The following is a 24,694-nucleotide window of genomic DNA, read 5'->3' on the forward strand; positions in this document are numbered from 1 at the left end:
TCTTCAACAAATGGTGCTGGCATGTAGAAGACTGTAGATAGTTCCTTATCTATTGCCATGCAAAAAACTTAAGTCCAAATGGATCAAAGACCTCAATATAAATTCAGTCACACTGAACCTCTTAGAAGAGAAAGTAGGAGGTACCCTTGAACGAATTGGTATAGGACACCGCTTCCTGAACATAACACCAGTAGCACAGACACTGAGATCGACAATTAATAAATGGGACCTCCTGAAACTGAGAAGCTTCTGTAAGGCAAAGGACACAGTCAACAAGACAAAACGGCAGTCCATAGAATAGGAAAAGATATTCATCAACTCCACATCTGACAGAGGGCTGATTTCTAAAATATATAAAAGGGACAGGAGGAAGTAAGGTAACAGGAAGATTGAGTCAGGGGAAGAATAGAGGAGAGCAAGAAAAGAGATACCATAATACAGGGAGCCATTATAGGTTTAAAGAGAAATCTGGCACTAGCAAAATGTCCAGAGATCTACAAGGATGACCCCAACAATCTAAGCAATAGTGGAGAGGCTACCTTGAATGCTATTTCCCTATAATATGCCATCCTAGAGCCTTCATCCAGTAGCCTATGGGAGCATAAGCAAACACCCACAGCTAAACACTGAACTGAACTTCTGGAATCCAGTTGCAGAGAGGGAGGAGGAATGAGGAAAGAGGTCAAGACCAGACTGGAGAAACCCACAGAAACAGCTGACCTGAACAAGAGGGAGCTCATGGAACCCAAACTGATAGCTGGGAAACCAACATAGGACTGGCCCAGACCCCTGAATGTGGGCCAGTTAGGAGGCCTGAGCAGTCCATGGGGCCTCTGGTAATGGATCAGTATTTATCCCTAGTGTATGAATGGCTGTTGAGAGCCCACTCCACATAGATGGATACTCTCTCAGCCAAGACACCCTGGGGAGGGCCTAGGCCCTGCACCAAATGATGTGAGAGACTTTGAACATCCCCCATGGAAGGCCTCATCCTCCCTGGGGAGCAGAAAAGGGATGAAATGGGAGCTGGTGGGGAGCAGGGGAGGAGGAGAGGGAGAGGGAACTGGGATTGACATGTAAAACAAGATTTTTTTCTAATTTAAAAAAAAAGAGGAGAAAAAAAACCCAGTCAGCTAATCAACTAAGAAGCTACCTTTAGAAATGTGTAAACTTCCCATTACCCCACCAAATAATGTTTAGGACAGTAAGCCATTCCAATTGCATGAGTAAATAGCTAAGTCTGAACAGAGATCCTAGACTGCCAATGTAGAAATTACATAAATTAAGATGCATTTTTATTGGAAAAAATAATATAATAGCGAATAAAGACAAGATAGCCTGAGAAATTACATACCCCACAAATTCATTAAATGAGAATACCTAAATGTCCAACACATATAACCACAATACTAAGTACTCATGAATTAAATTCAACCAACAAGTATTTAACTGAGTACTATAAATTTTGGTTTCACCAATAAAATTTATGAACACCAGAGTATAGAGCCACATACCATATTCACATGGGCCAGAATTAAAGAGATAAATATTTAATGAATTAATTATAATTGGAATATATATTAGTGGATAATAGATATTTTTATCCTATCAGTTCCCCAATCCCATTTTCCATGAAAGGCTTTATTTGTCCACTAATCTACACTCCCTCTCCAAGTTGCTCCACCCTCTCCTGGGGCTTCTGAGACAGGTCACTTATTTCCATCTCTCCATCCAGATACCTTTATGTTTCCTTTCATGATGAATGTACCTTAAAACACTCTCAACATGCAAACAATGGCATAGTCAGTGATCACCTCATATAGGCTTTTAGCAGAAATACTATAGACAGGAGACTGCAGCTTAGTCTGCCTAACTAATTTTCAATAAAGAGTTAAACTATTTTTTAAAAAGTATAAAGCTTAGTGTTATTAATAATTTGGTTCTTGAGTCACATACTGTACAAATGAATCTCAGATCAACTTAACAGTGATCTGGGATTTTTAGCAAAGGGATGAAATAACAGATCTTACATCAGTCTCTCATGGGGACTGTATGTAAGTCTGTTTCTTTTTCCTGAAACTGAAATAATGAAGAGCACCACTCCCCAGTAGAGATATTAGGAAGCTAAGATGAAATACATAGCATGTACAGAATGTAGGCAAAACATGTATTTTCAGCACCCAGCATAAAGCAAGTGTTCAAAGCTCTCAGAGAAAAGACAGGAGTAATGCTGATAGTGGTAGTACTACCAGTGCTGCTCTCATCACTGCAACAATGCTTAGAAAAGGGAAGTACAAGTAAACGCTGCAAGAGAATCATCCTGGCAGCCTCCTCTCTGTACACTGTTGGGAGATCTGAATATAAAGAAAATACACAAAAAATGTACTTTTTGTTTCACAGCTATTAGTAAAATCCAATGATTGGTCAGGGATACAAGAAAGAAAGGCTTTTAAAACACTATTTCCTCATTTGACAGTCAATATGGCTGCAAAACAATGAACTGGAAACATGCTGGAGAGAAAAATCTGTGATGACAGAAGTATCCTAGCAACACTCCTGACCAAAGGAGACAGTGTATTGAAAATATTTGTGGCACTGAGGGAGCATGAGCCACCTGAAATAGGAAGGAGGTGTGGCATTCCTGAACTGCAGATCTCGTTTCTAAAACTGTTTACAGGACCAAAAATTATTTTTGGAATAACATTAAGTTTTAGGAAAATTCCTTCATGAGTAAAAACTGTGAGAATGAATCTTAAGATTAGAAGGAAAAAGAATGTGGGCACTAGCCATCCGTAGCAAGCAGAGTTCCACGTTTGATCATTTTTCCTGCTATAAACTCAAACCTGCAACTCATTCTGAGATGAGATTATTTTATCATTTTCAAAAGCAAGAAGACACTGAAAAAAAGGATAGAGCTAGCTAGAGAATTTAAGTGGATGCATTTATTATATTTTCTACTGTCAAAATACCAAACTGTGTTATCAATTAAATATTACAGATGTTGACATATTTTATATCATATTTAAAATTACACTGATAATATCAGAATTCATTTCACCAGAAAAGACTCTTATATTGTAAAGAGCTTTTAAATTCTCATTGAAATGAACTGCAAACACGTAGGAGAGAAAACTAAAATACTAGAAATACTAAAACCTTCCCCAATTCAGCTGCATATAGGTCAGAATTACCTCTCATACTCCAATGAAAACAATATGTCACCATGAACTGAATCAGAAACACTTCTGAGAACCCTTTTCCCCGTAGCAACACTGTGCAGTCTAGAGATTATAGAAATGTAACACAATACCATTCTTTTTGTTTGTCTGTATCTTGAGACAGGGATTTACTATGTAGCCCATACTGGCTGGAAGTCACTATGTAGCATAGGATAGCCTCCAACTCAGTGGAATTCTCCTGCATCAGTCTACAACTAATTTTACAATGCCATTTTCTAAAGCTTTTGTTTAATTAAATACTTATAATAATAATATTATCACGTTGCCAGGCAATTTCATTTCCTTGAAATAACTATTTTTAAAATTGCTTTTAAATCCTAGTATATCAACAGAAAGAACACATATAAGCAAAATCCCTTAACAGTTTTCAATAATTTTAAAATGTAATGTAGATCTGAGTCCAAGAAATTTAAGAACTGCAGACTTATCTTTTACTGTTCAACAAAACTACAACATGTGCAGAGAGACAAACACATTCACACAGAAGATAGCTCCATGTGAGCCTACTGTGACATTTCTGCAGGCATCTCTAGTTTACATAGAGCTCTGAGTGAGAACACTGCTCTGACAATTTAGTAGAGCCTATTTTCTACTATGCAATTCAGAACTGGAAATACTGCATTTTAAAGTCATGTTTCTTGTGTTTACTATTCCATCTCCCCAGCACTAGCATTAGTAATACATCCTTATCGCTGCCTTATAAAATGCCAGTTCTTATTGTTATAGGCTTCTCTATTTCCAAGAAATAGCATGGGAAGGGATAAAGTGTTAATATGAGTTAAAAAGATGGAGAGGGTGGCTTGTTCCTGTTTCCTTCTGCTTGTACACTGTAACAAACGTCTACATTAAGTTCTCTATAGTCTGTGTAGGACTGATTTGAAAAGTACTCCAATTGCCCTGGAAATCTTGTATACTTAGGAAGTGACAGTAACTGGTCTAAGTGAACATCAACCTTGATAATGAAATACAAGCCAAATATTAAAAAATTTGAACGTGTGAGAACTTACCTTTAATACAACAAATGTGTTTTAAATATTATTAATGTTAATACATGTTTAGTTATCAATAGTTTTCATAAAGATAAACCATTATTACATGGATCAATTATTAAACATCCCAAAGAAATTCACTCATCTCATTCTAAGATCACTATTTGATACTTACATGCTGAATTAGTGTGAGTTGTGTACATTTGCCACTTCCTATAGCAATTCTTCATTAGATATTTACTTTTGCTGTTCCTATGAAACCAGACTTGGGATTTGTGTTTCATCTCCCTGAATCTGAATCTTTCAGTGATACTTAGCAAAAGAATAGCACTTTCCACAAGTAACAATTAGAGAATAAAGCTATGTTGTATGAGAGGATATTTTGTTTTCTTAAAAATGTATAATTTAATACAAAACTGAATAAGAATAGACTTGCTTATGTATACAATGGAGTCATTACACTTTTGACATTAGCTACAGATGATCATAAAGGCTGAGTTATTGCTGTGGCTCTCAGTGAGTGCCATGCCCTGTAGGTAAAGGGCCCATCTCATCAGTCTCTGGTGGTCTAACTTCTCCTTTTTGAGTAATTCAGTAACTTAAAGGACAGTGATCCACTTAAATATTGTAGAGTTCAGCATTCAAGCTCTATGCTGGCACCGAGAAGGATTTGGTCAAAAGGTCTGGCTGTCTTTTATGAGTTCATTCTCAGAACAAAGACTGTATTATTAAGGCTAACCTAGAATGCCTTGAAACCTCAGCATGGACCTATCGTACTGTAAGAAACCCATCCCTAAAAGGCTGTCATGAAGATTGCAGAAAATAATCTGAAGAAAATACTTCCCAAGGTTTCCAACCATTAGAGGTTCTGCTTTTATTCTCAGAATTAGAATCTTTAGAATGTATACTAGGGAGCTAGAAGAAATCCACAATTTCCTAAGGCAAAGCAAATCATGTGGTGAGTTCAAAGACAGACTATCACGGGCATAGAAGCAAGTCAATATTGAATCTTCACATCCCCAGCCTGTTCTAGCCTTTAGAATTGAAGTTTAGAAGTCAAGAATCCTAAATCTAAAAAACCCCAAACCAAACCTTTTGAGAGGTAGTAGGAAAAACTGTGCATGGATTGAATGGCATGCTGGATAAATAGGACCATCCAAGCTTTCTCTGAGGGGTTAATACGTGAGATACAGTGGAATTAACAGAGTAAAGAAATGTCTAGTTTTTGTGTGAGCTTTTATTTGACTACAGTTTGGTGCTTTATGTTTTGTTTTTTTCTTTTGGGGTTTTATTCTATTTTGTTTTCTTGGTTTTGGGGGATTTGTTGTTGTATTGGGTTTTTGTTTTTTTGAGAAAGAACTTAAAGTTGGGTGGGTAGGGAGGGGAGAGAATCTGGACAACTTGGAGGAGGGAAAGAATATAATCAAAATATATTTAAATTTAAAATACTTTTTAAATAATAAAAATAGAATAAAAAATACAGAAAGGAATAAAAGGAAGGAAGGAAGGAGGCAGAAAATGACTTCAGACCAAATACTGTCCATCATTTCAAAACTATGGCTAGATGATAATCCAAAACTACAAATAGTCTTTCTTCTCCTCCTTCTCTCTCCCAGTGCTGGGGCCTTGTGAATGCTGAGCAGTTGTGCTGAGTTGGATTCCTGGCTCTCCTTTTTCTTTTTTAAGAAAGGGTTTATCCAAGCTGCCCAGTCTGGCCTTGATTTGTGATCCTCCTGTCTCAGTCTCCTCAGTAGCTAGAATTACAGGGCTCTGTCACTATGCACACCAGACCTTGATGAATTAAATGGTAAAGAACCAATATTATTTAAGGATCCTGTTTAAAAAGAAAAATAATAAATTTATCTAATAGTTTACAATGAGTGGCGAGATGGTGAACAAGACTGCCTATATCTATTTAAAATACCATGATGAGACACATACTTGTTCTATGTACTATCTTTTTACACTTATTTTGTATGTGCATGGTGTGCATGGCATGGCATGCATATGGAAGCCAAAGAACAATCTGCAGGAGTTGGTTTTCTCCTATCAAATGAGTCTGGGATTGACCTAAGGTTTGTTAGTATTGGCAGCAAGTGCCTTTACCTGCAACGCTATCACACTGGCCATGCTTAACGTATGTTCATAAAAATAAAGTGACTGAGCTGCTCAACACCACCGCCTACACACTTCAGCGTGACATGGCAAGAGAGGGCAGACAGACCCAGACACAGCTTCAGTTTCTTTAGCTGCTGCTCACTTCTCTCCACCAATATTTACAGTTCTCCAAGCCTTAAGAAACAGCATCTCCAGAATGTGACCACAAGAGTTCCCAAATCCTGCTTGACAAGAAAGCAGCTTCAGATCCTGGGAGGACCTACTCTAATCAAGACACACTGAAATTAGTTATAAAAACAAATATACAAGATTTAACCTATTTTTAAGAAATTGTAACAAGGGTTTGGAGATGTTGTTCAGCTGTGAGAGTGCTTGTCTAGCATACATGAAGCTTTGGGTGTGATTCCCAGGACCATACAAACTGGACCATGTGGACATAGATATAATGTATTTTGAATATATTCATTCCTAGTACCTTCTCCCATCCCCTTCCTCTTCCTAAGTAGTCCCTCTTTTACTCTCTTAGGTTTTTTGGGGGTGGAAGACAGGGTGAGGGTGATCCAATGAGTTAGATAAGGGTGTGGATCCTTCTGGAGTTGCTCATAGTTAATCTGTGAGCAACAAGGCAAGGCAAGATTGCACCTGCTTTGCACCCAAAATGCTATTAGCCCTAAAGGTGAAGAGCTGGCTTCTGCTGTCAAACTCTAATTGGAGATTTTTGTCAGTAGTGATAATTTCCTCACCAAAATCTAAAAACTGTGCAATGTCAACTGTGGGTGAATTTCTAATAGCTTCTTTCCCAACCTTCTAGTCGGTAATCAAAAAGATATTTTATTTGTTCAATTGGCCTAGATACAGAAATCCTCCCCAAACTGCAGCTGGCTTAGAAACCACAATCTGGTATTCTTTTGGCCTGGTTCATTTGAGCTGAAGAACTGATGGATTTATCTTCCCCCTTCCTCTTTTCATCTGGTTTCCCCAGTGACTTTCAATTACTCTCCCTTTCTGCAGGTCATAAAATGAAAGGATGGATTAAAGTCACATAAATAATTTCCTAGGCTCCACTGAATCTTGCTTCAATCATCATAGCACAGGATTCCTCAGTATGGTCTACAGGAACTCAGTGTGTGACTGACAGCAGTGAATTTAGTCTTGACCCCAGGAACACATTCCATATGGGAATGCATTTGGTCACCATCCTCACGAACTATTTCACATCAAAAGGACAATTTTTCTAGACCCCAGATGCTTTACCTGAAAAGGTGACTGATCCTACCCACCTTGCAGCAGAATTTCAAGGATCCTGAATCCATACAGGAAAAACACACAGTATGAAGTTTAAGCTGAATAACTATGCTTTCTTTCTTTCTTTCTGTCTCCTGATGGATTTCTGTTCAGACCTTGGATTTGGGTAAATTAAAAAAACATAAATATTTGTCCATTCTTTGATTAGTCAACAACTGTTTATGTAAAATTCAAGATGCTGAATCAGAAATGAAATAATACTGAGAGGTTAAAGCCTTCAAATTAGGGGTGAAATGGCATAATTTTGTATTTAGTTCTATTTAGTTCTGATCCATAGTTTTTAAAAAAATCACTTTTCTTGTCTAAAAATATTTTTTCTGTGATCTGCTGGCTATTGTAGCAGCAGACTCAAACTGAAGTTAGTTTAATTTAAACATTCATCTAGCTCATATTTTATAGATATATAGTGGCTTGTATCTTGCTCTCCAAATGTCTATTAAACATCTAGAAATAATAATTTGATCTACAAATTGTATATTTTTTCTTCTTCCAGAATCTAGCCTGTTTTTCTGCAAATAGGAGGGAAAAAAACAAATGCTGAATTAAATGAAGTTAATTTTGAAAGATGAGAGTTAGTTCATGGAGGCTTAAAGAGAAATGGGGATGATATCTTTGCCTTCTTTAGTTTGCTTAAATTCAAGGTAACTTCTGGATTACAAGAAGGAGCTGTGATATAGATGGTCCAGGAAGACTGTTTAGAGACTGAAGTCTGAAGGTATTTATTAGTGGCTGAGGAAGGAGAGCACTGACTTAGCTGGACTAAAGAAAACAGAGAGGTCAGGCAGTGGTGGTGTACATCACTAATCCCAGTGCTTGGGAGACAAAGGCAGATGAATAAGGGAGTTCAAGGCCAGCCTGGTCTACAGAGTGAATTCCAGGAAAGCCAGAGCTACACATAGAGAAACCCTGTCTCTACAAAAGAAAACAGAGAAAGGAATCGAATGATCAGACATGGATTCAACAGGAGAAGTTCAGTCACTGTCCTGACAGGCTCGGGAGCACAAACCTTGTATCTTATACACAGAGAAAAGTCAGCTGGGGAGTGGCTCACACAAAATAGCAAATATTACAGGAATAACACACTTTAAATGATAGTTACTAGAAAGTTATTAGGTAAAGACACAGCGTTCCTTTCTGTGGATAATAAGATGGAAGGACAGATGAGATTCAAACAAATAATTTCCCAGGCGCTACCGGAGATAATTGCAAGTATCCCCCTGTTGTTTATTAAGGAAGAAACTCATCAGGGAGAAGGTAGTACAAGCTTTTAATCCCAGCACTTGGGAGGCAGAGGCAGACCTCCTAGAGGCAGAGGCGAGTTGAAGGCCAGCCTGGTCTACAAGAGCTAGTTCCAGGATGTGTTCTACATTTTCAATGAAGACCACATTACAAAATCTCATCAAAATTTATACTAGGAACCAAAAAGATGGTTCCTTGGTTAAAGGTACTTGTTCTTGCAGAGGACCCAGGTTTGATTCCCAGTACCCACATGGCAGATCACAATTGTCTAAAACTCCAGTTACAGGAGCTGTGACACCTTCTTGTGAGCTCCATGGACATCAGCATGCATGCACAAGCATACATGAGAGCAAAACACACACACATAAAAACAATTAATAAATCTAAAATCCTATCTCACATTAGTCAGTGCAGTGGCACCTGTAAACTACCATCACATTAGGATGAATTGAGATTTAGAAAGGTTAAGGTAAAGGGCTTGCTCCAGATCATGTAACTAATACACAATGACCAAATATGCTCCTTGAAAACAGATCAACTGTGCTGTCTTAAGCAGAGTATCTTACAGAGGATAAATCACTATCAGAAGTTCTGTGCAGAAGTTGTATCTTTCTTTCTTTCTTTTTTTTTTTTTTTTTTTTTTTTTTTTGGTTTTACGAGACAGGGTTTCTCTGTATTTTTTTGAAGGCTGTCGGTCCAGCCTGGCCTCGAACTCACAGAGATCCGCCTGCCTCTGCCTCCCGAGTGCTTGGATTAAAGGCATGTGCCACCTCCCTGCTGTATCTTTCTTAAAAACCATCAGTTTGGTAATTAGCAACACTAGCACACTGTAGAGTTCTGTGAAAGAGTGTTCACAAACTGAGCTGATTCTTGAACAAGCTACAGTGGAAACCTGGACATGTAAATTTGTGGGGCCTGAGGTGGATGAAGGCAGGGCTAAGAAAGAAGAGGTGGTATCCACCTGTAGTCCTAGCATTGGTAAGTAGAAGCAGGAGGATTGGGAGTGTAAGGCCAGTCTGGGCCACATAAAGCCAATGTCTCTGTCTTTCTTTGTTGTTTGCCTGCATGTATAACTATGCACCATGTGCATGAAGTGTCCATGGAAGGCAGGACACAGCACTGGATCCTTTGGGACTGGAGTTATAGATGATTGTGAGCTATCATGTGAGTACTAAGAAACTCAGGTCCTCTGGAAGAGCAGTCACTGCTCTTGACTACTGATCCAGCCATCTCCCCAGCTGCACACAGGATGAAGAAAAGGAATAGATTAAATAGATATAAGAAAAAGGAATGACAGGGTATAGGTCAAAAGAATGTGGAGGCAAGAAAGAAAAGAAATCAAGACATAGTTTTTAAAGATTGCTTCATGCTATTATTCCTCCAGTGTCGTTAATTTTATTATTTAAGATTAAGTTTATATACAGTCTGTTGATTTCTAAATTGAGACTTTGTAGATATAGATAAAATGTCACATACTTTTTAAGCAAAGAAAAAGCATTTACAAGAGCTACTATATGAAAGACCAGGCCAATTAATACACCAGATCACCTACACCCACCCAGCTTTTCTAAGGAACAAAAAAGTGAATGATTATAGGGGTATCCAAAGATTCCACTAGTAAAAATAACTTTGGCCAAAATATCAATTATATTTCAATGTCAAGCATATGTAGCTTGGTAATCCCAAAGAAGTCTTTCAAAATTAAAATTTCAATGTAAAAGAAACTCCTAAAAATCAAATTAATGACAAAATTAAGGACAACATAAGACATTGTATCTATTCTAAACTTCCTTAGAAAAAAGAAATATATACACACATATATATGTGTGCATATATAGGTGTGTGTGTGTGTGTGTGTATGTAGAGAGAGAGACAGAGAGAGGAGAGAGGAAGACCACACACTTGTGAGCAGGATATGATTTGGCTTACTGAAGTTTCATTGTACCATAATTTTTCATATCCATGCCATCAGAGGCATCTTCATGTGAGAGGTGTGACATTCAGATAAGTGATCCAAAGCTAACGACATTCTACCTAGATTATGTCCTGGCTCATAGTGTGGTTTCTAAAATGCAAATTATATGGTTTGTCTGTCAGTTTATATTATTAATGTTTATAAGAAATATTTTCTATAGCACATTTTCCAAAAGACTTAAAATTAAATTAGTAATTTAATTAGTATGAAATTATCATAAAAACTATTGAATGCATCCATTGCTCCAGGATCTGTAGAGATACACATATGTTTATTACTTGGAACAAGAAACTATTCAAATTCAGCTTCAAGAGAAATAGAGGTTACTAATAAATTGGGCCCCTGTCCAGTCTGGATTGCTAAATCAAGTTTCTGTAGAGGAGAAGAGAGTCTGCCTTCCTTACACACTACACCTTCACCAGTATATGTATTACAATACATTCATTTTCTTGTTTATTATAAAATTTTCAAGCTTAGGAAACAATTTGAATAGTAAATGAGAGAAACACCATAGTTACCAATTTGAAGGAAAACTCTGGCCATTACAGTAGGCTAATGGGTTTTCTGGGGACAAGAGCTAGCTTGGTTTTACCTCCTGTGGCAACAATGTTCATGACTATGAATCCATACAATAGACATTTACATGTTCATGTCCATAAAAACACATAGCAAATCATGTACAAAATCCATACAGGAGACGGTTTACATGCTCATGGCCATAAACGCATAGAGCAGACTGTCACAGCAGCTCAGGTACAGAACTGACTCCCAAGGATCACATCACACACCTGTGGAGCTCCTGTTATTTAATTCTGCAGCAGAGAGGGATCGCCACACTGAAGCTACATGAAAGAAACATCGTTTTCCAAAACGATTTTTAATAATAGCAGGTAACTCAAGTAATCCCAATTTAGAGCACTTCTGGGGAGCTGCAATCACATTAAGTCACCACTAAAGGCCTAAGAAAAAGAAAACAGCTTTAAAATATGCTGTTTTCTAATTTAATTGAACACGGAACCCTTATGATATTTTTGCTAAAATTTATTTTTCATAGAAAACACCTTATCTCATATGAAGAAACTCAAGTCTAGATAGGTTAGGTGACAGCTACAGCATTATTCGATTAATCAGTAAATAATAGCTCTCACTTTTCAAGAGACCCCAGCAAGTTTTTTTAGTGCTGTGTTGTCTCTTCCCTGTTAACACATAATTGAATAATCTAGTCCAAAATTCTTGTGTTAAAGATGAAAGATGCCCTCATAGAAATGAACCAGCTGCCCCATTTGGACACATGAATACACGTCTACAATGGAAGCAGTACCCAACTCTTAATTGCAACCCTAGCATCCTGCCCATAGCACTACTCCAATTTCTGCAAAACCAACACTTTTGCCTCTTATGTAAGAGGTCATGGACAAAAAGGGAATTTAACTATTAAGAATCCATTAAAATGAATACTGAACCACTTTTATGTCAAGAGGTATTGTGAATTAATTAAGCATGATTACTTTTACTTACAAATGTCATCCACTGTGACAGGGAATCAGTGTTTCAAGCTGTTGAACAGGTCATCATCCCTGTCTTGTTGGATGACACCTGTAAATAAAATAAATCTATTTTTGAGTGAGAATTCTAAGTCAACTCTATTTTAGATGCATGCAGTTTAAGCAAAGAATTATTTTTAATTGGTCCTACTACTGGAGAGATACTTCGTAATGCTAACTATTTTCTATAATGTTCACTGGCCCCTTATCACAATAGAGTCCTAGGAGTTGTCAGAACACAATCAGAACAGTGGGAATCTTGTAGGTGATATTTATTTTAGTCTTCTGTGTCTGTGATTATTACTTATATTTTATACTAGAGACAAGCTAGGTCCTATTAAGTTAAATAATGAGACTAATTCTAAATAAACTATATTAAGTGTCATTATTTCACATACCTAGGATTGAAAAGTGTGTGTGTGTGTGTGTGTGTGTGTGTGCGCGCGCACACACGCACGTATCAAGATAACCATTAGGCTGATAAACTTTGAAAGACAAGTTATTCCAAGAATGTAAATTTACGTCTATGTAAACTGCTACAATGCCATTATTAGATATGGAAAAGTGCAGTTGTTCCTGGAAATATCACAGGTAGAAAATAAGAAAAAGTGAAAAAAATGGGAATGAGACAGAAAAGAACACTATTCAATATAGCACAAATTTATGATTTTAAATTTTGGCAACATCCAAACAAGATTTGCATTTCTTAGCAAATATAAATATATGAAAGACCATATTTAAAGCAAAATTTTAAGAGCCACTGTTGGTTTCTCTGTAGTTATTGAACACCAATTGAGCAAAGATCTGCCAGAAACCAAAATTTGGGCTGGTCAATGAACACTAACTTTTCATCTCCTACCCATCCACAGTAAACCGATCTTACACTGCTTTCTTTATGCTGAGGCCATAGACAGAACACTACAGGCTCACCACCAGCCAAGCACTGCTGAGTGCTTTACACACACTATCCCACTCACCCCACGAATTGGCTCTTGTCACAAATCTACAAGTAAGGCAAGACACAGAGTGACCAGCTCACAGAAGCCAGGCTCTAATCCTATCTGCACACCCGTAGCCACCAGAGACTCCCACAGATGCCAAATGAAGTAACATGGTCCTTTAACTCAATCCCACATAATGTGTAATGGTAGGACATTCTCTCTTTACAATAAAGGGTGAGGAGGGATGGCAACAAGTGTACACAATCACAACACCAAAGGATTAAAACCTTTTATGTTATTCTAAAATATGACAACTGAAAGTTTAAAGTGCAGTTTACAATTTAAAAAAGTAAATCCTTCTAAATACTAATGGATAAATCCTCCCACTCAAGGCCAGTTGATTCTCATACCAGGGTAATAGTTATTGATAGAATTAAAACATGTATATTAAAATAAATAACACTGTTAAAAACAGACCTATTTCTAAACTATATAAACTACCTTAAAAGAAAACAAAAGTTCTGATGTAACCCCTCAGTTCCTTCTATGTGGTAGCTGTCTTTCTTGGTCACAAGCTATGCTTCTGACAAAAACCCCTTAACTTTTTGTTACTGGGTCATTTTCTAACATGTTTTTAAAGATGAGTATTTTTAAAGGGACACAATCAGAAGCAAAAATATCTGTCATATTTTATTCAAACAAGTAAGGGATATGCAAAGCTCATCCCCACAGACCCAGACATTAAGAAAACCCCATTTCCTACTGGAAGCACCATGAGAACCAGACTTTCGGGCAGAGGGGCACTCTGCCGAGGCCTCCCCACAGACAAAGACAGTGTGGTAGCTTACCCTTTTCTCTGACACCCCATCCTGGCCTGTAGCCTCTTCCTCATCATGTGTCTCTTTCAGGACTGCCATGTGCTGTTTGTATGCTGGCTCTCTGATTAAGGTTGTATATCCTATGTGCTCATAAATTGGGTTTATCGTCATCTTGGCAATGTATTCTGCTGCCTTGGTTTCAATATAGAGAGTAATCAAGCCATCAGTCACCAGATCGTGGATGGACTCAAAGCGTTTCTCCCCAACAAAGTGCTTTCCATCGTAGTACAGTCTGAAGTTTCTGGTTTGACTTCCAAATCTGCCTCAATGAAATGGGAAAGATGCTTTTAAGTAAAGTGAGCAAGTGAGTTCTCCTGAAGAAGAAACAAATGCACAAATACCCAAGCTGAAATACCCATTGCTTTTGCTTGTATATTATCTGTTTAGATCAGCTGTGACTACTGTCTATTAGTCATTGAGAATACATTGAATTCAACTTCTAAACATAAAGAATGAACTTGAAATAACTAGGGTTATTAGCACAGTGATCCTAGAAAGAATATTTTTTACTTATGTATCTTTTTTGTTGTTGTTGTTTTTACGAGACAGGGTTTCTCTGTATTGTTTTGGAGGCTGTCGGTCCAGCCTGGCCTCGAACTCACAGAGATCCGCCTGCCTCTGCCTCCCGAGTGCTGGGATTAAAGGCTTGCGCCACCACCACCCGGCTACTTATGTATCTTTTAAAGCCAATTCATTACACTTGTAATAAAGTGGGGGAAATAAATGTTATAACCTTAGAAGACACATTCAATATGCAATTGATCGACTATAATATATAAAATCTCAAGTTGAATAATGAAAATATCCAATATGCTTAAAGGTCAGTATTCATGTCTTTCAACAGGCAAGTCCCATTTACCACTCACTAAAGCGGGATGCCAGCAATCATTTGCAATTGTCCTGCCTCCAGAACCAGGCTAAGCAGCAGAGAGCAAAGAAATACACTTGGGCATTTCTGGCCAGAGGTCAAGGACTTGTTCTTCCCTTTTAACCTGGCCTGCATCTACTGGATAGGCAAGAAACACTTGCAAAATATAGGGCAAAACAAATCTGCTGTTTGTTTTGATGATATCTTTAATAAATGGAGAAGCATGGTTTCCCATCATAGTAAATTTGGCATTTTACTTCCTGCGGGAAACCTAAGAATTGGATGCAAGTTGGCATGACTGACACCAGTGTCCTTGCCAGGAGATCCAGGCAAGTCAACAGAAGACAACACCAAAGTGGGAAGAGCTGTTAGTTTCAGGGTGAACACCAGTAAAACTAAGCAAATCCAGAAAGGATCTTCTTCATTTTCTTCATTTGGTTGTAATCGTTGTAATCTCTCTCTCTCTCTCACTCTCTCTCTCTCTCTCTCTCTCTCTCTCTCTCTCTCTCTCTCTCTCTCTCTCTCTCTCTCTGTCTCTGTCTCTGTCTCTCTCTCTCTAGAAATGAGTTTAAAATTGAAGTATGTTTTGCTTTGAAAAGGTACCACATGATATAATTCTGGCACAGATAGTATTTCAAATGGGTAGGAGCTAGATATTTTTATTCTATTTTGTGACAAGGTCTCACTGTATAGTTCCAGCTGGCCTAGAACTCACTCTATAGACCAGGTTGGCCTTGAACTATCTGTTCCTGTTTCATGAATGCTGAATTAAAGGCATGCAGCACCACGTCTTGCTAGGAATTAGAAACTTTTAAATAATGGATCCAGAATGTTTTGTTTGTTTGTTGTAATTTAGATTTTAATAATACTTAACCCAGAATCCAACATAGTATCAATGTTGACCTTTTAACATATAATTATCCACCTTTTGTCCCTTTAAAAGCAATCAAGTTTTTACTTATACTTAAGTAAATGAATCATATAATTAAACTTTCCTCTAAACTTAAACATTTCTCCCAAACAATTTTTATTCTGTAAGTCTCAAAAGCTAGAAAGATAAAATGTCTATACCAAAATTAAATATTAAAGTTTTTCAGTCTAATCTGCTTCTGATTTCCTTTTTCTAATACATATAATCTACTACTTAGAGAGAGAGAGAGAGAGAGAGAGAGAGAGAGAGAGAGAGAGAGAGAGAGAGTGTGTGTGTGTGTGTGTGTGTGTGTGTGTGTGTGTTTGGGCAGTAGGGTTAGTCACCTGTTAGGCAAGTGTCCTCTGAAGTCTGAGCTTTAGGTTTGGACTTTAGCTTTACCCTTTAACTTCAAGAGGTCCCTTCCATGATCCCAGCTCCTCACCAGTCTGCCAGCCTTGAGGGAGCTATGAGGTTACTGAAGGTGTTCATGGCCATAAGGTACTTGATTAAACTTAGCCTCAAAGGACATGGAAGCAAATGTCCAGACTGGAATTTTGATTTTTTTTTCTTTAGAAAAATAACTTAATTTTTATTAAAAGGACGGCAGGTTTTCCTTGTCTATCGAAACCAGCTCTCTTTACTTAGGAGTTCCATAAGGACTAGCGTAACAGTGCAGACTTTCAGACAGTGCTCCACTGTTTTGACCTGTTTGGAGCTTGTTGTATCTGTGGAGATAGTTCATGCAAAGTATCCTTGATAATGGAGGAGGGGATGCCTGTAAGAAAAAAACAAAACAAAAAGAGGAAGACACTAGATTTGAGGATGAGGGGGACCCTTTCATATAACAGTGCTCTGCTGGTATAATGTCCTTTATTCAACAAATACTCAAGAAACTACTCAGACACTCTCAGCATTAGGAAGTTCATGATGTCCTGTGCTCGCATGGGAAATAGAAATCATAAAAACAGACTGAAGAAAGATATGAAATGCCCAATTTCAAAAACCTCAAGCTAAGACTGCTTAAGCACCTTTTTAACATCTATTTATGTGTGTGAACGCATGCACATGCCTGCCCAAGCACACGGAGGTCAAAGAACAATTTCTAGGAATTGGTTCTTATACCATTTGGATTAGGGACTGAATTCAGAAGACCCTCTTGGTAGCAAGCACCTTTACCAGTTGAGTCATTCGTGCTATGCTTCCCTCTGTTTCTTTAGACAATTCCCTTGTTCTGTTTTCTGAAATACCCATCTGCCTCCGCCTGGACTAAGGCTGGGTGAGCATGCCTAGACTGGAGCAGTCCCAGCTCTACAGACTCAGAGTTGACTAAGATGGAAATCCATGCTTTCCAAAGCGGTACTGAAGTTAACAGGCAGGCAAGAATGAGGGCAATCTGCTCTGCACAGTGGCTGCTGTATGGAATGTTCTCCAGTGGCTCTAGATGCATTTTCCTCTTTAAAGAACTATGTAATACTGTGCCCGTTGCATTCAGATGCATTTCAAAATTTGTAATTCTTCCATTTAGCTTTAAAAATATGAACAAACGCTCTTTTCCAGATTTTTTTCCTTGTGGCTGAATCATATTTCTAAAAATATCCAGTCTAGATACATAAAATGATGAAAATATATGTAAAATGTTACTTTCTGTAAAACCAAAAATTAATTTAATTTGAGGCCAAAGTTATTTTGAAGTGTCTCTTCAAAGAACTAGAGGCTAAGAGATGTCTTCTGTTTACAAACAGAAAATGAAGCATTCATAAGACAATGTCCACTAATACTGAGGCACCAGAGGAGTTTCTACAACAAATATACAAAACATTTTCATCATAAACACAATTTGTATTATTTACCACCAAAGCCAAAGCATCCAACTCAATGATGAACCACAAAGAAACACCTCAGAAGTGAACACAGTCATAAATAAGCCTTCAGGAGACAGGTGGGAACAGAAGTAAGAGATGAAACATTGCATGATCTAAGTTCCACTGAGGAACTTTAAACTACCCCTTAAAAACATTAGGCTATGATTTTTGCCATCTTACTACATAATTCTGATGATAAAATGGGGGAGATTACTAAGGTGTGCAAACTTATGAGTATATTTTCCTCCCATCTGTCTAATTCATGCCCGAAGATGGCACCAGACAGCTCTGGAAGGTGGATTAGGCAACATCTCACACAAGATGCAGGTAAGTACTCACTGAACTCCTCATCCTGCCCCTGCAATCCTAAGTTCTGCTCCCTGGAGAGGAAGAACTAGAGCACAGGCGGAGCAGAAAGTAGAGGCACCACCCGGAACACAAGGACACTGAGACCACTTTACCAGGTCCTTAGGACGTGTCTTTCCTCATAGGAGACCTGAAGACTTCTCCGGGGGATCTCATCAGCACTACAACAAAGAGCATCATCCTGAACTGTCAGGCTCCTGTGAGCTCCCAGAACTACATCTGAGCCTCACTACCAAATACACTTAGATATGGTAATCAGCCGGCAACCACTCAGTATCTGAGAAAAACCTCACGAAAGACAAACACTGAGATAAACAGATAGAATCAGGTCAGGTTGGAGAAACAAATCATTCACAGGACAAAAAATATCTATTTTTAAACTATTTAAATGATAAACTATAGGATCTCTCTTATTTTTCATTTTTAAATAGAAGTTTCTCTCTCTCACAGACAGACAGACAGACAGACAGACAGACAGACAGACACACACACACACACACACACACACACACACACACACACACACACACACACCAGAATACCACAAAGAAAACACAAAGTAAACAGTCAAGGCAGAAGTCTAAGGAACAATCCAAGGAAATAGTCACAAAGGACAGAAATTTACACAATTTGCAAAAATGGGCCCATACTGTACAGGTAAATGTAACAAGGTATTCAAAACAGAGCAGTAATTGTAAATGAAGCCCTCAGACTGGCAAAATGTAACGTTTGTCATTACTAAGCAGCAGCAAGGATGCAGAGCTGCTAATGAGTCAGTGGCTGCTACACTGTTTAACAGAGATTTATTTGGTAAGGCTGAAAACAGACACACATATATGCCCTAGAACATATATATCCATCCAGAAGGAATACAGTACCTAGAAATATTGCATTGCATTTTACATATAACTTAAGACTATTTTATAAATAAACACGTAATGTTTATATTTTATAAATATATAAATAAAATATAACATATATATGATTACTGTTGCTGTAGGGCAAAATATATAATCTATAGGTAGGTATAGATATAGTTCTTTTTTTGAGATGGGGGTCTTTCTACTATACAGCTCTAGCTATCCTGAACTAGCTATGTAGATCAGGCTTGCCTTGAATTCATAAAGACTCACCTGTCTCTGTCTCCTGAGTTCTGGAATTAAAGGCATGAGCCACCATAGGCTTTTTTGGGGGGGGAGGTGTAGTTTCAAGACAGGGTTTCTCTATGTGTAGTCTTAGCTATCCTTGAATTCACTCTGTAGACCAGACTGGCTTTGAATTCACATAGATCCTCCTGCCTCTGTCTCCAGAGTGCTGGGATTAAAGGCGTGCACCACCAACGCCCAACTCACCATAGGCTATTTTTATATTTAAATATTTCTCCTAACTTTACACAAATATACATATCAACAATCTTCAAAAACTAAAACCACATAAATTCCCAGTAAAACAGAAAAGCAAATGCGATGGTAAATTCCATGGGTCTGTGAAGTCCTCCCCTATCCTTTCTCCTTTCTGAGAGTTAATGACACACTACTGCTTCTAAGGAAAAGGTCAAACACTTTGGCAGGCTGCCAGGTAGAGAGTATGGACTGTTGGTTTTGCTTACTTTCAAGCACCCGATGCTAACACAACGCCTGGCCCTTATAATGTCCAAGCAAATGATGGCTGAGTGGGATGGATAAATGGGCCTGGTATGATAGCAAATGGTTGTAATCACAGCACTTAGGAGATTGAGATAGGAGAATTGCCCTAAATTCAAGCCAGTCTAGGTTATAGAATAGAGGAAGTAGTGACCTAACAGGAATTTGTTGGAAAGAAGGGTTTCAGTGTGAGGATGGGGGAGTGGTGGTGGTGAGAGAGTGTAGCAGGGACTGAAAAAAAATCACTGAAATTCACTATATACATGTATGAATAGGTCATAATGAAATCTATTGCTGGGTATAACTAATATATGCTATTAAAAATAATTTCTAAATGGTTCCATTAATACTTTTCTCCTGAGTTGGATGGCAACATATAACAATGAAATTTATTTCAAAAAATTCATTGGTATTACATAGAACTGCCAAAATATAATGAGATTCCTATAAGCTTATTTGTATCATGTTACATTGTCATTACAGACACCTAATCCTCTCAGTGTAATGAGGAATATAACACAAAACTGCTTTCTGTATCAATAACTAGAAATGTAAAGATGCTCTTTCTCCTCTAATGAGTAAAGCAGAATTTTGTTACCATTTTTACCCATCACTTATGCAGAGAACCAATACTACTTTGCTCAGACATAATGTATATATACTTATATTTTTTATTTTTATTTTTTAAAGATTTATTTATTTATTACATATAGTGTCCTGCCTACATGCCAGAAGAGGGCACCAGATTGAATTGTAGATGGTTGTGAGCCACCATGTGGTTGCTGGGAATTGAACTCAGGACCTCTGGAAGAGCAATCAGTGCTCTTAACCTCTGAGCCATCTCTCCAGCCCCCTATATTTTTTATTTATAAAAACATTATTTAGAAACACAATATGTCCAGAAATCTCATTATGTCTGTTGAATTAACAATAGATTCCACTTATTTAAGAACTGATGATCAGTTCCACTAAATAGCTTTAAATGAATCTGCTACTGCAGAATAAAAAATCCACTCTGCAACAAAGATCTAAGAAAGCAGAGTTATCCACATGAATGTCTTGATGATCCAGGTTCATTTATGTATTATTCTGGTGAGTGAATACAGAAACTCCCCAGAGGCTATTGTAAAGCACTGAGTTGCTGTAATGGTGAGTGTTGTCAACTTGACATAATTTAGTAAACACCTAAGCAATGGGTCTCTGAGCAGGCCTGTGGAGGATGGTGTCAGCTGAGGTGGCAAGAGCCATCCACTACGGGTGGTGCCATTCCCTGTCTGGGATCTCAGGCTGTAGTGAAGACGGGACTGAGCAGCAGTGTACATCTGTCTCTATACCTGATTGTGGATACTCTCTGAATGTTTGCTCTTCGAACTCATAGAGATTCGCCTGCTTCTGTCTCCTAAGTGCTAGGAGTAAAGGCGTGTGCCACCACTGCCCAGCAACCTGCTATTTTTAAAACATACTATAATGTAGAAAAAACCCAGAAATTGTTTTACTGGTTTAAGACTGCTGGGGCTTACTGAGCACTCCCTTGTAATAGATACATGGATTCTTTGTTTTATTTAGCCAACAACAGCCATTTCTCATTTACTTCTGGTTTGGAGGCCATGTTCTGGAACTTGATTTGGTCTGTTACATACATTTAAGTTCAGTACCAACTATCTACTAATGGTCAGCAGATTATTACATTTTCCTCATTAAATGCCTATTATTAATGCATTACTTACATATACAGCACCCCACTCTTATTGGCAGGGTACAACTGAATGAGTTTTCATCATGGGTAATATGCGGAAACATCCAGAAACAGCTTCCAAAATTCTTCATGCTCTTCCACTTCACCGTTTGCTGTTATTACACTTCTCATTTCATAGGAACAGAATCATGGGCCAGCAAGACGGCTCAGAAGATAAAAGGGCTTGCACGTAAGCCTTTGAGTTCAATCCCTAGAGCCCGCATAAAAAGCCAAACATGGTGGCTTGTATCTGTTCTCAGTGCTCCCACAGTGACATGGGAGGCAGAGACAGGATAATCCCCAGGAGTTCAAGGACCAGCTATCTTAGAGTACACAGAGTGGCAGAAACAAATGGAATAGACCCTGCTTCAACAAAGGAGAAGGAGAACACACCCCTGAAAGTTGTTCACTGACACCCACATGCCCATTCACATACACATACTAATAAAAATAAAATAAAACAATAATAAATTAATGCAACCATAAAGCATATATATATTCATTTGTTTTGGATGCTCAAGTGTTTAACATAAAGATCACTTTAAACAGATGGAAACTGCACTCATCAAATGTCAAGTGTGACCAGACCAGGATTTCCAAGTGTGGTGGCAGTAAGCTGTATGTGCACATGTAACTTTGCTTCTCTGCCTCTAGTGGAGCCCACATTCTGCATCACCAATCTGAAACTGTCTAAAACCTAATTTCCTGAGCATTAGCATGATGCTACAGTGGAGAAACTCTATGCGACCTCACATTGCATGACAAAGTAAAAGAGCATTAAAAATATTGTATAAAATTATCTTCAGGTCATGTGTACAGAGTATATACAATATAAAAGATTTTTGTGTTTAGAATTGGGGCATCCTCAAGATTTCAATGTATATAGGCAAATATTTGAGATCTAAGATATTTCTATTATAACTATAAATGCCAACTGTTGACTATTATTGTCTGGTAAGCAGAGGCTTAAACTATTATTAACATCTGTTTGTTTCAATAATAACAGTAATTTTCAGTGATATGCTAGGACACATGTACATTACACCACATAATCTTTCTAACTCTATGAGGTATTACTATTACATCCTCATTTACAACAAACAAAGTGTTAAGGAGATTAAGTAATCTGTCCAAAGTCACACAGAGATCTCAAACTACCAGGGTTTGAAACCAGGACTGTGTGAGCAAGACTCATGTTCTGAGTCACTGGCCATCTACACTGATTTAAAACCACAGGGCTAAACTGGTCATTAAAAACCCTATAATTAGGTTATGTGTCTTTTTGAGCAATACAGCAAAGGAGTCACAAACCTCTGTCTACTAGAGAGATTTTTAGAGAAGAGTAACGATCAGAGTGAACAATGGCTCTCTGGTTCTGTATTACACAGAGAACTGCAGGCTAAGGAGGTATTGGGAATCTGATGGTTCACAATTCAGTGTAATACTGAATAAATACCATGTATTCATCATGTAGAAGCCTAAGAAGTCAAGATGAGTAAGGCGTCCTCCCTGTCCTGGAGGACCTCATTTCGTTTTTAACGACAGTGGCGAACATAATAGCCTTTCTTTGAAGATGTACCTTTTGCTTAGTTGTATTTAAAGAATGCTTTAAGATCTTTTCAGAAAATTCAACTTAATAACAATATGAAAAAAACTACCAGACATAAACATGAAACAGTGTCTCAAATGTAACCTTGCACACTGGGTAGCATTCCTAAAAAGTCACAACACCTGAGTCAGCAAGGAACAGTTATTGGAATTCCTGGCAAAAATTCTGAAGTCTTAGCAGGAAGGACCAAACTGTAGAGTTTGCAAAATAATCACAAATGAGATCAGAAGCAGAGATAAAGGCTAACACAATTGCCTAAAAACACAGCAAATGGGGCAGGACAGACACTGACTGTAAGAACCACAGGCAGCAAGAGATACAGGAGATACTCACAGGGCAGCTATTCTACAAGAGTCAAGGATTATAGGATACATTGGAGGGGAGTTAAACTGAAGGAAATTGTGTAATGGGATAAGGGTACTATATCAATATATCAAACATCAGAAAGTAATTTGAAAGCTTTAATAATCCAAGCAATACCCGATGAGTTATACTTGAAGGGTAAAGAAAACCTTTCAATTAATCTGCAATAAACACTGCTCCAAGTTGACACAGCTCAGCAATGCCTGTGGCTTCTGGGTGGGTGGGAGCAGAAGAATGAAACATGCATTCATTTGGGCTTTTCCAGAGCTTCCTGAGAGTTTAGTTTTTCTCCTGAGTGACTCAGAATACTAATGAAGCCAGCATTGTTTGGATGTGTGGGGGGGCCAGTGAAGCCAAAGAGGACAAGGACAAGCTCAATGCAGCAAAAGAGGTCCTGTGGTGCCACCCACAAAGTGCAGTGCAGCTCAATGAGAGTGGGCAAGGTTGTTCAAATCATGGCTTCGCCCTTAGCAAGAGGAGAAGGGCAAGTGTTGCAAGTGTGTATACAACATTCTGCTACTCAGAGAGATGTACAAGGGACTTGAGTCTGCTGACTCATTTTGGGAACTTGAATATAGCTATACAATATCCACAGGAGACTGGCTCTAGGACCCCCCCCCCGGAGAGCAAACGCTGCAGAAACTCAGGTCCCTTCAATAAAATGGCACAGTAGTCCCATAAAATATATCATATCCTCCATAGTCTTTAAATATCTCCAGCTACTGAAACACCTAATACAATGAAAACTTTGTAAACATCATATACTGTACTCTTCCAAGCATAATGACAAATAATTTCTATGTGTTCAGCACCAATGCAATACTAGAGGAAAGATACTTTGAGTCGAGAACCCATGGCTATACAGGGTCAGCTGTATTAGGTGACTGGAACCTGCTGAGAATGAAGGATGGAGTACAGCATCTGGTTGCAGCTTACCAGAACCTGGTACTGCACATATAAAACTCGAGGGGGCAGGGCAAATTTCTTCAATTGAAAGATTATATACACAAACCATGAAAAAAGAGAAATCAATCCAATCCCCAAATTGCAGAGCCTCTCAGAATGTCTAGAAAAGATGATTGATAAAGATCTCTGGTGTGCAACCAGCAT

General features: G+C 38.1%; 1 protein-coding gene across 3 annotated transcripts in view; it reads right to left on the minus strand.

Annotated features, from left to right (window-relative positions):
- Positions 1 to 24,694, minus strand: part of Chn1 (chimerin 1) — a 144,827-nt gene that overhangs the window by 51,625 nt on the left and 68,508 nt on the right. For 2 of the 3 annotated variants that reach the window (XM_040745604.1, XM_040745603.1), the window contains exon 6: positions 14,199 to 14,487. In XM_040745604.1, coding sequence (XP_040601538.1) covers positions 14,199 to 14,487 — 289 coding nt within the window. Of the gene's footprint in view, positions 1 to 12,383; positions 12,408 to 14,198; positions 14,488 to 24,694 lie in introns of those variants that run through there. The other variant, XM_013121941.2, reaches the window with a different exon arrangement.

Source organism: Mesocricetus auratus, unplaced genomic scaffold (genome assembly GCF_017639785.1).
Source record: "Mesocricetus auratus isolate SY011 unplaced genomic scaffold, BCM_Maur_2.0 Super-Scaffold_100004, whole genome shotgun sequence".
NCBI lineage: Eukaryota > Metazoa > Chordata > Mammalia > Rodentia > Cricetidae > Mesocricetus > Mesocricetus auratus.